General features: G+C 47.5%; 1 protein-coding gene across 1 annotated transcript in view; it reads left to right on the forward strand.

Moving 5' to 3' along the window:
* Positions 1-5,751: 5,751 nt before the first annotated feature.
* LOC119432804 (neprilysin-1) overlaps positions 5,752-16,735 on the forward strand; it is an 85,733-nt gene continuing 74,749 nt past the window's right edge. The window contains exons 1-2 of the mRNA XM_049658399.1: positions 5,752-5,985; positions 15,827-15,981. Coding sequence (XP_049514356.1) covers positions 15,837-15,981 — 145 coding nt within the window. The 5' untranslated portion in view covers positions 5,752-5,985; positions 15,827-15,836. The remainder of the gene's footprint in view (positions 5,986-15,826; positions 15,982-16,735) is intronic.

Consider the following 16,735-nt stretch of genomic DNA (forward strand, 5'->3'; position numbering starts at 1 on the left):
CGTCCTTATCGCCGCAGTGAAGACAAAATAGGGTTGTTTGCTTCAGCAAGACCGGAATAAGATAACGCGATAAGCACTGTAGCCAAGAGTAAAAATAGAAAACATTCTATCGTCAGTCATTAAAAAAAAAAAACTTTTGTCTCTGCTCTGGAGAGATGACGACAGAGACGATTTATTTTAGAAAGACGCTGGATGTCGTGATTAAAGGACGTGTGCCCTTTCCACTACCCTCCTTCTATTTCTGGCACAGTTGCTACATTTGATACGTTGTCGCACGCAGACGCACACACACACACACACACGAAAAAAGAAATTATTGGGCACAAGACGTAACAGCTAACCGTTCGAAGAGGAAGCCCGGAAATGTCGTGTCTGTGGAACTGGAACGACTCCGGCGCAATACAACTCCGAAGTGAGCAATACAGCAGACTCGAATAGGGGCTTAGCCACAATACTTAACGTGACGAAATCCTCTAGTGCACAAATTGGAGACTCAAGACACGAGAAGTCTGAGCCCGAACCGTCAGGAACAAATTTCCGACTAAGTTTTGACGTGGACGCCGGCCGGCCGGCCGCGCAAGCACACCAACTTTCATCGATGTAAAAATAAGCTCTTGCTTCGTGGTATACGGTGTACAGTATTTCTAGCTAAAGCAATAATCGTAGCGCTAACACGAAAGACACTAGAAATATGGCGGAACGAATGCTACAGACGTAGAGAGACAAAAATAGAATAGAGGAAAGGCAGGGAGGTTAACCAGACGCACGTCTGGTTTGCTACACTGCACTGGGGAAGGGGATATAGGGATGAAAAGAGAGAGAAGGAGATAGAGCACAGTTTCGCGCCCATTTGAAGCTTCGCACCAAGTCTACACACGGTCGCCAGTACCTGTCAACTTGAGGTATTGTAACAACGCTTTCGCGGCTTTCTGTGCCATCGACGCATACTGGCCATAGTCCCAGGATCTTAGTTTCCGAAAATGGTCTAGAGTCCTAGCCGGTTCATTGCTGTCCGGAGAGCTTCACGCTCGACGTCGAACTGGGGACAGAAGCATAAGACGTGTTCAATTGTTTCTCTAGTTCCACAATAGCCGCACATGGGCGTATCTCCCATTCTAATACGGAACGAGTAGGCATTTGTAAATGCCATCCCGAGCCAGAGGCTACAGACGTAGCGTTCCTCATATAGACACATGTCTTGTGTCTGTGTCGTTAGTGCTATGCGGTTATTGCTGTAAGCGTGAACAGCCGCATCCCAAGAACAAGTTCAGCTAAGAACAGTATTTCCGACGTGGCGAAGCTAAGCTGGTGCTGACATCCTGAATGTTGCAAGCTTTTACATCCGGATGACAGCGTTTGCTGCTTTTATGTAAATCATACGCAACAGCAACACTCGCAACTCTATGTAAAAGCTTAACCAATCTGCACCCCGAGCAACATCAATAAGTACGGCCGGTTCTGCCCGTGCCCTCAACTCGACGGAGGCAGAAGAGGCGGCCATTGCCCTCGCTGCAGCGGCCGAATTTATCACAATAATCAGCAATTGAAAGACCGCCATATCCAACTTTGCACGTGGAATCGTCGCCCCAACCACGCTTTCAAATAGTGCACCCCCTACTCTCCACCAAACAACAAGATAGGGAAGAACTCAACCCAACTGAATTGATATGGGTCCCGGCTCACGCAGGGAACCCGGGGAACGAGGCGGCCCACCAATATGCTCGAGGATTCGTCAACCGAACCGTGGATCCAGTCTCTGACCTGGGGGACCTGGTCGGCGAGCCACTGACCACATACCGCGACATTGCACAACACCACCGCCTCGCAAGACGGTCAAAACCCCTACCTCATCCCAAGCTCACCAAGGGACAATTAAGAAGTCAGCTGGCGCCGACTCCAAGCGCACTTCTTTCCCAACCCACAAATATTCACACGCTTTTACCCTGAGTTGATAGATGCACACTGCTTGTTATGTGGGTCCATAGCCTCTTTAGACCATATTCCCTGGGAATGCAGGAAAGACCCCCCCCCCCCCCCCCCCCCCCGATCTGGCCGCTCACTCGCCTGAAGCGTGGGAAGCAATACTCGGGGACCCGAGCCTGGAGGTTCAACTTCGGGCCATCGAAAGAGCTGAGGAGGTGGCTGGAGGCATCGCCTTGAAGCCACCCCTCATTAAGTCAAATTGACGATATAAAGTCGTTTCCTCCTACTCCTCCTTGTCACTTTCGACGTTCAGCTAAATGTTTTGGTTTGGTCTGCGCATGGCTTCCAAGATTACGTGCGGCGTCATCGGTGGGTTGCCTCGTCTCGGGCACCACGAACCGTGCTCTTTGATCACCTCTTTCCTCGCGAGCGCTGGTAGGGGCAGATGACATCGCATTTTCTTGGATGGGTGGATGATACATGATCGTCCCCTTTGAAACGGGTTAAAAAATTGAAATGCATATTCGACTAATTAATCAACATTCACTAATTAAGTTTTTAACTAATTACCTGATGGCCCACATTGCAATCTACAAATTGTAGCCGTGGAGTTCGCAAGACGGATCCACTTGGAACGAATTCTCGGGATGACACCAGTTTCGGGATATTAATTCCCGAACTTTGCAGAGAAATGCATTGGCGTTCCAGTTAATTTTGTCGTTCAATGCATAAAGCGACATTTTGTTAAGAAACTAACTGGAACGCCAATGCATTTCTTCGCAAAGTTCGGGAATTAATATCTCGAAAGAGGTGTCATCCCGGGAATTCGTTCTAAGTGGATCCGCCTTGCGAACTCCAAGGCTACAATTTGTAGATTACAATATGGGCCATCAGGTAATTAGTTAAAAACTTCATTGGTGAATTTTTATTAATTAGTCCATTAAGCATTTCAATTTTTGGCGCAAGTATTGTCCGCCGCTTCGAGTATACCAGCGCATTAACTAGAATTGGGCTATCTGCCACAGGCAACCTTAAATAAATTTTGAAAGTGTTCGCTGAAACACCCTGTATATATATATATATATATATATATATATATATATATATATATATATATCATCAGCCTATATTTATGTCCACTGCAGGAGGACGAAGGCCTCTCCCTGCAGTCTCCAGTTACACCTGTCTTGCGCTAGCTGATTCCAACTTGCGCCTGCAAATTTCCTAACTTCATCACCCCACCTAGTCTTCTGCCGTCCTCGACTGCACTTCCCTTCTCTTGATATCTATTCTGACAATAATTCTATGTATATTATTATATATATATACATAATAATATTATGTATTAATTAATAATATATATATTAATTAATAATTCTATATATATTATATATATATATTATTGTTATTTTTATTCATTTATTTAATTGGCATTGTTTATTTTATTTCCTTTTTTTACAGACGAAAGATTCCCAGCATCGAACACTCTAAACAATTATCGGGAGCTTGGTTTTTGTACGCCGCCTTTCTTTGTGGTCTCTCTGCTTTTCTGCCACCACACCTCCAATCGCCTTTGACTAATCTCTGTTGCGGACATGCTTACTTTCCCCCTGCTATCTCTGAACCCAAGGGCTTCAAGGAGGCCAGCGGAACCTAAACCTACAGCCGGGTAGATATCTATTCTCGTTTCTTGGTTGCACCTACAGAAGTCTCAAAGTGAGCTATTGGCGATTCCGATAAGAAAGGAGTACGCATTTGAAAATGCTACTCCAAGACATAGACGGACTAGAAGTGTGCAGTCACGTCGTGGAAGGTCGGATGGAATACGGAGCTGTAAATTAGGGTCCAGGGCATGAAGGTAGTACATGCCGACGTCACGGATAAGCAGCCGGTTGACTTATTGAACGCGACTTTCGCCTAGGCGAAATTTCTCCCAAATGGAACAGTTTCAGAATACGGCCCCAGATGAATTCCATTGAATCAATGTTAGGTCACGCGCAAGCACAGAATGTTTTTTCGCTGCGTCGGCTCTCGAAAGAGGAATGGCAACGCAGTTGACACCGTCATGGGCAGATCTGGCAGCTGGGTCCGCTCGATCATTGCCATGTATGCCACAGTGACTAGGCAACAATCGCGCACCTGCTTTGTGAGTGCCCTCGTTTCAACCCGCAGAGAGCAGCCCTCTCAGCCACGATAGGTCAACTGGACAAACGCCCAATAACGGAAAACAACATCGTCGGAAACTGGCCTACACAAACAACAGCGCGAGCCACCCTGAAGGCACTGCTGCGTTACTTAAAAGACACCGAACTCAGTGACAAATTGTGACTCTACACTGTGTGACGTCGGATGGGACGTTGACACTATGCAACACTAGAACGCCTTCGCGGGCTGCGTGACAGTACCCACCAAAACAGTTCTTTTTTGTGTGTGTGATTTTCTTTTTATTCCTTTTTTCCTACTTACTTTTTTTCTCTCTCTCCCATCGCCTTCCTTTATCCTTCCCCCGGAACAGCGTAGCAAACCGGAGATAATCTCTGGTTAACCTCCTTGTCTTTCCTATACCTTTTGCTCTCTCTCTTCAAGCCGCCGAAAAAACGCCACGTGACGCCCACGCCGAAAATGCGTCGGAAGTTTGTTCCACGGTGGCTTGTTCTTCGCGGTTCGCTTTTATGGTTCAACGATGCTTTGTTTCGTTTTTAGCTCATGCAAAATTACAGTGGGGCAGTACCAAAGTTCGAAAGAGTCGTCGTGTGCAAGTTAAAAGTTAGCGAAGTTATCGGCACAACGCTTTCTATGTGGCGCGCTTATCAGCGAAACAGCACGGTTCCTTAATATTAATTGAGGATACATCGTGCTTCGTAACATTTCCTTAATGCGAACGTTGAGGCTTTTCGCTCCGCCACGACATCGAACATTAGTAATGCAAGCGTGAATTTGGGACAACGGAAGTGCGCTATAATGGAGTCTGAGCCGTTCGACTGAGCGGCCCCCGGAATCCAGCACGAACCCCTGATGCTGCCTCTGCACCACTGCCCCTTACAAAGGCCTCGGAGACGGTGATGCTGCGCCTAATTGCATCCTCGTTTCAAATCAGGCGGCACAAACCTTTATTCAATTTCCACTTATTATCTTGCATGCTTTCGAGCCCCTCGCATCCTCATGCCTTTAGTAGTTCCTTTTTTTTTTTTTTTTTTTAGTCGAGTTATAGAATGTTTGTTGGTTCGTGTACGTTTTGAGGACTCCCTGTTATGTCCGATGTTTCCCGGTGTCTACGTGTAAACATTCGGGTTATCTCCGACAGTGGTCATAAACGGCACCGCAAGCCCCGCTTGGCAAACAAAAACTATGATGACGTCGTCGTTCCAATCGGCGAGCAGCAGATTAGAGCTACGCCGCAGGGAACGACCAATTTGGCTGGCGGTGTCCCCATCTCGCGCGCATATCAAAAGAGGCTTCCCTCTCATTCACTGTCGCTCCACTTTCCCGCGGCTTCAAACACGGTCCATCAACCCCCTCGCCAGCTGCAACGCACCTCTCCAACATCGCTTAGCGACTCCCTCTCTCACAACGCCGCCGGTAACTTTACCGTTACTCGCCAGCGTCCCTCTTCCCAGCTCCCACCACCGCGGCTCACCGCCGTAAAGGCGCACCATTCATAGAACGCGTGAATCCTAGCGTGACGTCCACCTTTCCTCGGTGAGAGCGCGCTACTTCTGGTGGGAGGTTATAAACGAATACTTCAGTGAGAGGGAGGCTAATGGTGGGAGGAGAAAGGGGGGGGGGGGGGGGGGGTCACGGGGCTAGGGGTTGTTGCGGGGCGCGATAAACAAGACAGCTGGGCAGAATCGAAACCGCTCTTCACGTGGCTCAGTTGGACCGCTCACGCGGGAACTGCTCGGACAGTTTGGGACCGCCCAAGACGACGATCGAAGGATTGACGATGACGACGGCGGTTCGGTGCGCGCGTGGGTGATGGTTCGGGACGCCGGATGACGAACTGTGCTGCCGCACTGTCTCTCTCGATGCTGGACTGACGTCGACGTGGTGCATCCGTACAAGGTGAGGAAGGCTGGTTGATAACCCTTTGACAGGCACCTCAACAACATTGTAGGTTGGCGCAAGCTAAAAAATAAAGAAAAAAAAACCCTATGGTCGCTGACCATAATACAAAAGAAAAGAAAAAGCTAATCCGGTTTGTCGACAAAGATCACTTGGAAATTTCTTTATACCGGTGTCAGACGGGAGTTTTCGATCGCGATCGAGCTCGATCGGGTTGGAATTTTTCGCCGCGCGATTGGTTCCATTGCGAAATCTTGAAGAAGAGAGCCACCGGGGTTCGAAGATTTCAATCATCTTCGGCTTGAACGCTCTTCGAAAGCGTGCGTGTAATAGGGGTATTAATTTTTCTTAGTTTATTAGTCATCTATTTTCTAGCCTTTTTAGATTTTCTCTGTGGTCGATGTGTCTATCTCATCACGCGTATCGCGATTATCTCCGACCAGATGAGAATTCATCGGAACTTCGACTCTATTATCGTCGTAGATTCCTTATCGTCGTAGTGCCCCATAATACGAATTACTAAACAGTAAAAGCTGTGTTTTACCTTCTCTCAGGCATGTCGTTTACGTCTATAGATGGTTTGAAATTATCCTAACGACTTATGGCTGTCGCGCACTATGAGAGTACACGTATGGCCTTCTGTATCTTCGTCATTTCATACCATCTTGAAGTAACAAAAGGTTTACTTCGCGCAAAATCTTCGTCTTGCCGCACGTGTTTTGATCGAATTTCCAGTTCACTATATCTCGCCCCGTTACTTAACGTCCCTAACAGATCTCCCCAAAGGCACACGTTTTCTCCTGGCAGAACTGGCAAGTTCCACAAAAGTGTTTAAGTTGTGTATTTTACTATTTGACTTTCAAATGTCTTCAAACTCATTCGGCCGCTCATCTGAGATGAGTATGCCAAAATCAAGCTAATAAACAAAACCAATTATGCAAATCGAAAGCACATGTTGCAATCTACGTGAAAAGCGAAAGCACATTCACGACACGTGACGCAGGGACGGTCCTCGCCCTGATCCTAGAACGCGTCCTGCATCGAATGTACGTAATCATGCCTAAATTACTTGCGCAGCGTATTAGCGACAGTCTTATCAAGTAAAGGTGTTCCATCAAGCGTATCTTTCGAGCAGCTCGATTTCTCAAAATAGTTTTGCTAATCAATGAAACGAAAAGTTGCGGGCCGCCCCGATGCAGCTTGTTACAAAGCCCCCATCATGTACAGGCACCTCAGAGAGGCTGAAATTACAACAAAAAAGACGTTTGCACTATTAAATCTAAAATTGAGGTAGATAGCAACACTTAATGTTATTCTTCGAAAATCGATTCCTGACCTTGTTGATGGTAACTTGTTTAAACTTGCCAGATTCTCACCTAACAGTGTCAACATTTAAGCTGCAAAACGCGATGTTATGTCTATTTAATGATGACTGAATGAGTTTCACCTGCCGAAACTGCACGGCCGACTTTGAGGGACGCCGTTGTGGATGGCTCCGGATGAATTTTGACCAACTGCAGATCGTTAACAGTGCAAAATATTAGTGCAAGAGCGTTTCCTGCATGCATTCTGCCCCCATCGGACTGCGTCCGCCGCGCAGTCGGGTGTCGAACCCGGAACCTCGTGCTTTGCAGCCGAACGCCATATAGCCACTGATCCAATGTGCAAGCGTACACCACAATATCGTACACGACATCGCGTACGACATGTTGGTCTAGTTATCGTTGCGGGTTGCACGTAACTTGCTCAAATAAGCGTTCGTTTGCTTCTCGTTATTCATGCGTGACGACGAACTTCATTCTAATTGCATAACGTAATCGAACGCTTTAATCTCACTCCACACCACAGCAGCGGTGCTTTCTTTTTTTTTAATGTATGTAGGCATACTACTCAAGCAATTCAACGCGTACAAACGTGTGTCTCACGTGTTCCTTCCTTCTGTGCCCTCGCTGATTGTGCGCGCTGAATTCTTCACGAAAGTGAAAGCAGCCCAACTAGTCCACGAACTTTCCCTTCCGACTGGTATTGAAGAATCTCCGTGAGTTCAATAACTCCCATATAATCATAGATCATTATTGAGCCTGAATGTTATGGGGCTTAAGGCAGAAAGCTGGGCTAGTTGCAACTTGGACATTGGAGACATTTCCAGTGATTAAACATAAAAAGTAACAGGTTAGAAAAAGAGAAGACAACAGTATGGAAAGGACGCTGTCCTGTTACCTATTAAGAAGATAAAAAAGGACGTTTTCCTGTTGTCGTTCCGTGTACGGTGTTACCTTTTCACACAAAGCGTTGGAAATGTCTCAAATGTGGTTGACTGTACGTTTTCGCAACGTGTGCGTAGAATTTCGCCTGCGTGCTGAGTTCCCCGTCTAGTGCTTAACGTGCATGTCAATGCACCAAGATTTAGGACGAAATTATTCGTCAAGGCTGAACGTACTCTTTCGCGCCCGTATTCCTCACAATGAGTTACTGAACGAGAAAGCAATTTTCCACTAAGCACAAAAAAAATTACATTAAGAGTGCTGATGTGCACCATGGTTAACACCCTTAATCTTAAGGCTGTAAAACATTTGATTGTGTACGATAGGGTGCTCAAGCTATACATCAGCAATGAGAGTAACCGTAGCTTTAAACTGTAATAATTTTGACTACCCGGTGTGCGTCGTAATACCTTGCACGAGAATTAGACAACACCTTAGCTACAATTTATTTTTATTTTGTGCAATTTCCGTGTCTTCTATCGCAGCTACCATCATGTTTACTTGCCACTAATAGTCGCCAAAAAAGAAAACTTCGTTTGTCCCTAACAGCGATTCTTTGTTGCCTCTCAGTTGTTGCCTCTCAGTTAGATATAGTACAAACTTAGCACCCTGTATACACCCGTAACGGTGCTAAAATGTTTAGTGTGCAATTCACGTGTGGTCATCGCGTCACCATCAAGGCAAAAGGGACAAAGGGGGAGACACGAAACCAACGAGCTCTACGTGTCACCGTTTTCAGTTCTTCGAACTCTTTTGCATCGTTTGCGTCCGTCGCTCTGTAACCGGGTATTCGAGAGGCAGCATTCTCAGTCGATCTCTTTCGGTAATGGATGAAGGAAAAAGACTAGAAGTGTCTTTAGCCTTAGACTTCTTTAGCCTAGTCATAAGATATATAAAGGTTACAGCACGCATTTTTAAATGTTTGCTATGAGCAGACACTTTCTGTGGCTACATTCGCTTTTTATATACCCGATGGCTTAACTTAAAGCGCAGAACACATACACCAGTGAACCTGTAGCAGCAGAGGCGTGACCGTCTGCTGCTACAGACGAGACGGTTAAGACAGAGAGAGACATTTATTATGGTAAGAGAGACTAATTACCAGGAACACAGAATATCACAATGGCTGTTTCAATAAATTTGCTCTTGACGATTTGTCCTACTTAAGGAACTTGCCAATAAACTTGTTCGAAGCAAGTGCTCCTCTGGGCATATGGTATTTTGCGCTGGCACAAGAGGACGGTGCCGGCACCGTAAGATCTTAGTTTTAATAGGATTAGCATTCTTTCCCTACTGAGGCGTTTTGAGCCCATCTCTATCTATCTATCTATCTATCTATCTATCTATCTATCTATCTATCTATCTATCTATCTATCTATCTATCTATCTATCTATCTATCTATCTAAGATCTTAGTTTTAATAGGATTAGCATTCTTTCCCTACTGAGGCGTTTTGAGCCCATCTCTATCTATCTATCTATCTATCTATCTATCTATCTATCTATCTATCTATCTATCTATCTATCCATCCTCTTATGCCGACCCAGTGGCCCCAGCTGTCGTGACGCCATTGTGGTCGTTCCATCGTCATTCCAGCTTCGTCACGTGACTCTCGTCATGCACACGTCACTATCCCCTTCTCCGCGTGCCGTCGTTGTCCCGCTGTCGTCGTTATCCGATCGTCACCATTTCATAATCGTCATCTCATTATCGCGATGCCGCCACTGTCATACCGCCTTTGTCGTTCCATCGACATCATTCCTTCGTCGCCATTTCATCGTTGTAACTGCGTCGTCACCATGCAGTCATGCTCATGAGCGACCTTGGCGAGAGATTGCTATAGTACCCAAGCGGACCGATACCGGAGACAGCGGTCTGTCGCATATAGCCGAAGCAACGGAAGCTGTAGTGATCAAGTTAATAAAACGTCTTTATTGGAACAACGCCAGCGTGTAGGTGGCGACCACCACGCCCGATCGCAGGGCGCAGCCGCTGGGTTCTTGTCGTGCCAGAAACCCGACACGGGTGTCTGAATTGCATTGCCGTATCAGTGGTCATCTGCCGACGATTATTAGAAGCGCCATCAGTTCCGGAGCACTTCGGCAGGAGGCGCCACCACCGGCACGCCGTCTCGCACCGTGCTCGAGTGTAACATAACCACGCACGCAACACAGCCACGAACACAGCTGAACACGCGAGCACAACACTCAGAACGACCACTACATAATTTAAATAACGTGACGTCAACAATGCGGATTAACATTGCTTGAATGTTAATCGTATTACAGTCGACAGTCAACGTGCGATGGGTTCTGTCATAATGTTCGCTTGCATTTTTTGAAACTTTTCCGAGAAACGAAATCTTTTTTCCCCCCTAAGACTTGACGCAATAATTGTAACATCGTAGAATGAGCCCGAATCCGTAAGCTTTACGATAATTTCGGGAGATTTGGCAGGTATGGGACAATAAAGGCAGATACAGCGTAGTAAGTAAAGCCGTCCGAAGCGGCAAGCGCGAAGATTATACAAATCCATGCACTAACCACAATTCCCATGATGGCAGAACGGTCGCAGCGCCAATGTTCACCTGGAGGTCTTACAGTAAATTTTGTATATAGGAAACACTACGACCGCGCTAACATTTACGTGTAGCAATCCAACGACGATACACGGGCGCCTATGTCTACAAAACACTTCGCGCGAGCATGGCATAAGTTTGTCGGGAAGGGAACGGGACCAAAAAAGAGGTTGACCACAACAACGCCTGCGCCGACTCTACCGAAGGTCATGAACCTTGCGCCTCGCGCGTTTCAACGACAACAAAGAATTCCACACAGGACAAGCTCATAAAAATAAGGGAAGAGAAAAGAAAGAGCGAAATGAAAGCGGGGCGGATATTTTTCATGACGCAGAAGATAGAAACGCTGAACAAAGGAACGGCACGAACTAAAGATACAAAAAGAGAGGAAGAAATGAAAGAAAAACCCAGAGGGAGCAAATTTTGAACGTGGCCCATCTACAAACTAGCTTCGCATGACTGCTGGGATGTTTGCTTTAGGCCCATGCGTTCGCAGGACATCCTTTGGCCCAGTTTGAGAGCCCGGTGAACTGGAGACCGTGAAGAGATCTGGCGATTAGAAAGTTTGCTGTCGTCGCATGTCCAGCGCGGCCCTGCAGTGACCGCCCACGTAGACTACGGCAAAAATATAGACGCGGTGCTGATTCACGATTATCTTCCTCCCTCATGCAAACTCTTTATTCTATACAGGTTCATGCCTTGTTCGCAAGCGCAAAGGCTGTGATTGTTCTTGACTGTAATGGTGCGCAGTGATGACGTTGTGTGCTCTTCGCGCAGCGACAGCATTCTATGTGTGTTTGATCGAGCGTTGTTGAGTAGTGAAAACTATAGTCGGAATTTGGTAAATTTTTTTACCACTGCCTTTACTCAACAAAAGTATAACAAAAACATAGACGTTTTGCCAGCTATGCGGGTGGCATCGTCAGTACACAAATGGCTGAAAAGCATAGGTGGCGAAACGTCTATGTTTTTGTTATACTTTTGTTGAGTAAAGCCAGTGATAAAAAACCTCGAAGTTATGAGTTACCCTGGCCTTTGGAACATTTTTTCTCGAAATATGGTGTTCTGCGCATTTTTCTTCGCCCATTCTGAAAAAAAAAAAAACACACACACACACACACACTCAGTCGGACTGAGTGTGGTTATGTGGCTACTTGACAGACTGTTACGATGTACACAGATAGTCTTATGTCGTTCATTCTATCCTTCTTTTCTCTCACCATTCGTTACCACTGTCTTTCCCTTCCCCGGCACGGGCTAGCCAACCAAATATATCATCAGGTTAACCTTCCTGTTTGATTTTTTTAGTTTTATCTCCATCTCTTTCTCTGCAGTGCCTGTAAGTCATGTTCCATAATAGTTGCAGCCAACTATAGCCCAGGTTTCTTGATTGAAAGCTCACCAATAGCATTACGCTTGAGCGTTTTTCTCGCGAGAGGTTCGTCCAAGGTACAGATGGCGCTCGATCTGAACCCATAGCAGCATAGAAGCGATTTCCTCTCCCTGAGTGGTTCCCTAAATCGTTTTAGTTCTATTTCTTTGGTGTGACAAATTGGACTGCACAAATGTACTTCGATGGAGAAGTAAGCATTTTAGATACGAAACTCGTTTCTCAATATAATTAAGTGTTCCGGGGGTTAAAATTGTGTTTAAACGGTTGTTTGAGAACTGACTATCGAAAAACGACTATCATCAAATGAAGTAACAAAAAAAATATAACATGGACGTACAGGAAGCCAAATACAGATTCGTAGAGCTCTGGGAGACACAGCTGAACCGGTGTCAAACACTGACGTTACTGACCTTGCGACTCGAAGTGTAAAAAATAATAAGTTCATATACGTTCAAAATTCATGCAGCTCCACGGCCGTCTGAAAGGCTGTGTTATACATTCGGTGCTAAGTAGGCCATATACTTACCAAGCGGCGCATGATGACTCCAAACAAAAGGAATACAACGTTACACAACAAAAGACTGAGTGAGAAAGGAAAGATGCCACAGCGTACAGAAAGCAAGAAAATAAAAAAATAACAACAATAAAAAAGTGGATGCATATGTACATACAAACAGCATTCTCACCTGTCGCTATAGCTACGCTTGTGCTGAAAAAGAAAAGTTGAGATAGCCCGCTTTGGTAACAGGCGGCCAGGACAGGGTGAGAAACGTGTACATACGAGACAAAAAAAGATAACACCGCAAAATGTGGGCTACGGAGCGGTGAGGGACGGCAACCTCTCTCCTTTCGCATCATCCCCGCTACAGCAAACGAGTAGGAGACAATCCGGTCAAAACGCGGTGCCGTCATGCGTGTTACAAAAAGTCGGCCAGCCGTGTAAATGAACAACAAGGCAGCGGCGGCGAAATGAAGCGCTGCCGAATAAGAAAAGGCGACCGCGCACAAAGCCCGGACAGCGGTCCCACCGCCGACAGAATGCATACGCGTATGAATGGACTATGTGAAGAGAGGGGGGTCTGCATAACGTCGTAGCCGTACAGTGTCTGGCCGGGCGGAGTTTCTATTTCAGAGCAGGAGTCGATGCCCCCGCGCATCTATCTACCGGCGTTGTCCCATAGGGTGCTGTCCGTTCCCTTTCGACTATCTGCCCATAGGGTGCTTGCTCTGTTGCCGTCTGCTCCCACCGTGGGACAGACGAGGGCACGCCGTACCAGGAAGTTGGCCAGCCTGTGACAGGCAGCGAAAGACGACTCGGGGTCCGCTTACGCGGCTCTTGTGGCGCTGTCGCAAAATTGGACGAGGCGTTACGGGGCGGCGACCCCTTGACACTTTTAGGTGTCGAGAAGTTGACAGGACCCGTGTTAGATGGGCGCGGGCGGCGGTAGGCGTGTCTTCTCCGACTAGCGGTCATCCGGGTCACGGTTTGACGAAAAGGAGGTTCGAAGGGGGTTGTCCACTTTGCATTCCGCGAGTGTCCGGGTACTTTAACTAGACGTGGTGACTAGTTAAGTCACAGGTTTGATTCCTGACCGAGGCGGTGCCACGGTCCGTCGAGGGCAGACTGCAATAACACTTGTCTGCCGAGCTTTGGGCACAACGTAACGAAAACCGGACAGCTAAAAATAATACAGAGCCCTGAACTACGGCTTCTTTCATAGCCCCGCGTTGCTCTTCCTTTCTTTCGCGTCTCCCTCCTTAAATCTCTTTCCATCTCTTAACCTCATTCCCCTTGCGTATGGCAGGAAACCGGACGTGCGTTTATTTGAACTATTTACTTTCTCTTCCCCGTCCTCCTCCTAAAAAACACCACTGAATTATTTCATCAGTCAGTCAGTCAACGAGATCTGTTAAACTGGCAAACCTCCTCGTTTTCTGACATATATTATATTACCAACATTAGATGGTGTGAGTGTGGCTCAAGTAATCTTCCCCTTCACACTACTATCCGTGCAGTCTCCTCGCTTACAGCATTACAACGAAGCTGTAGTATTTCTGAGTTTGATAAATAGGAGATTTCTTTTTCTCCTAGTCGCTCGTGACAGAAAGTTGAGACGCTTCAGTAAAAAAAAAATGTCACAGTTTCGCCCTAAGGGCGAAGCAATGAATGCAGATAGCAACACAGCAATGTCATACGAAGTAAGGTGAGCGGCTTTGGTAGCAATATGAATTGTAGTAAACATGAGCTGATTAAGTAAGCAGGTGTGCTGCGGCGTAAGTAGACCGACATGAAGAGAGACTCGATGACCACGAGAAGGCGCGTGTGAAACGGTGGTGTTGATGAGAAGCGCTGCCCGTGGGCAGCGCGTGCGAAGGGACACACCTGTAGCACTGCACTGCCGATCCGGGCAGCATTGTATGTGTAGCGTGCGTTGGAAAATGTGGCCCGACTATTACTAACTGTGGTGTGAGCGCGCACAAACAAACATGAATAGATCACACTGAATGACTGCAGACAACGACTGTCAAAACGCTGGCAGCAAGCGCATATATACGCCGCAGCGGGCGAAGGTTCGTGCGGTCTATCGCTTCAACGGAAACTGAGCGGCGAATGCACAGCGCATAAAGGTCAGAGCCGTGTGGAGATAAGAGACGGTGCGAGTGAGCGACGAGCGCGGTTGTTGGCAGAGTAGAAATGCGCCCCCCCCCCCCCCCCCCCGCTCCCTCCGGCGCTCGCTTCCCGCTTCCTTGCTTGCGCGCGGAAGATTGAGTGCGTTCGCTCTCCGTGAGAGCGTGCGTCCCCCGCACGCTTCCGCTCGGGCATACGGAGCGCGGCGAAGATTTTATCTATACGGAACCTCACGGCGACGGCGACGCCGACGGCAGAAATCCGGTGGAAGTGTCCATATAATTGCTATCGCAATAAAAATGTTTTTTCGCATGTCTGTGCGTCACCTCTGACGTTACATAGTGGTGGAGATGGTGCAGGTTGCGTGGTCTCAATATATCACGTGATTCCACGGAAACCCAAGAGAGAGAGAGAGAAAACGGGGTGGGAAAGGCGAGGAGGTTAACCGGAAGAGGTTCCGGTTCGCTACCCTGCACAAGGGGAATTAAGGGTAAGGGGAAGTTAAAGACGGGAAGAATAGCGGAGAGATTAAGCAAAGGCACGAAACCAAAATAAATAGATGAGGTGGGGAACGGCAATAAGAACTATAGTCTCTCTAATTGGCCACTCGAACGCATAACTTCAAGAGTGCCTTGACTGACTTGTGGTTCGACGACTGCATAGGCCGGCGTTCCAGGACTGTCTGCTCCGAATATTCGCGGCGTGTCGTCAAGACAGGCCAACGTGGTCGCGAGTGACTGCCTGTGTGCGCTGTATCAGCGACAGTGGCAAAGAACGTGTTCAATAGTTTCCTCGCTGCCGCAATGGTCACACGCAGCACTCTTGCCTTTCTAATAAATTATTTCTCTCTACCTTCCCTTTTGATGTACGGACACCCAAGTTGAATGAGCGGATAACTTAGCCGAGTGAAGGCATATCGGCAAAGCATGGTTGTCACCTGTAAGTGCCCTCAGTGTGCGTGTCCATCGTGAATGCAGGACAAGGGACATGCGCTCCAGGATCGGCGGGCTGGCCCTGACCGTCCGGACCGCTGGTGTCCTTTGCCTTCTCCTCAAAGCCGGCGCCATGGCGGTCCCTCAGTCAAGGGAGCTGCCCACGCTCAGGGAGGTCCAGTTCTGGAACAAGCCTCCCGGTGAGATAGTGAAGCCCGACTTGATGGGCAAACTTGTCTCGCTTTTAGAGAGCATGCCTGAGGGTTCATCAAGCACGCGGAGCTTCCTAAAGTGTGCACAAGAGTTTCTTTTGTACTATATACAAGTCTGTGCATGCTCTGTAAACGTCAAATACGAATGGGACAGCGAGATCGCGCACGTGTGAGCTTTGCAGAGGTACAAAGCAAAGTTGAATACGGCGATATACGAGCTACGAACAGTCAGGGCGGGCCGGCTCTAAAGTGGTGCCCCTCCCCTCCTCTTCTCCGCCCCAACAGTTCGCAGTGTAAACCGACGGATTGCCATCCTACACCCACAACAAGGATGTAGAATCAGTCTTCATAACCTCGGCCATAACGACATTGGCTTCGGCAAACGTCAAACGATGCACTAGAAAGTGCGATGCGCCGCAGTCAACAACCGGCACGTGCCCTCTAGGACGAGTGAAATAGTTGCGCGACCGCCTTGTCAGGTCTCGAGTGCGAGGATACTAGCTCTGAGGACTTGTGACAAAGTGTGGGATTTTAATTCGCTGAACTCACTTGATTGCTTGATGAAGTCAGCAATCGATTCAGTGAGGGAATGAGTGAGAGAGCAGTCGAATGAGTGCGAGAAAGCGAGCGGTCGAGTGAGCCCTCGATTGAGCGAGCTGTTAATCGAGGTTAGGATGGATAGTTGGGCATGTTGGCTAAGCATGATCTGAAGTGAAGGCGCGAAAACGACAACGGACGAAGA

Source organism: Dermacentor silvarum, chromosome 11 (assembly GCF_013339745.2).
Source record: "Dermacentor silvarum isolate Dsil-2018 chromosome 11, BIME_Dsil_1.4, whole genome shotgun sequence".
Lineage (NCBI taxonomy): Eukaryota > Metazoa > Arthropoda > Arachnida > Ixodida > Ixodidae > Dermacentor > Dermacentor silvarum.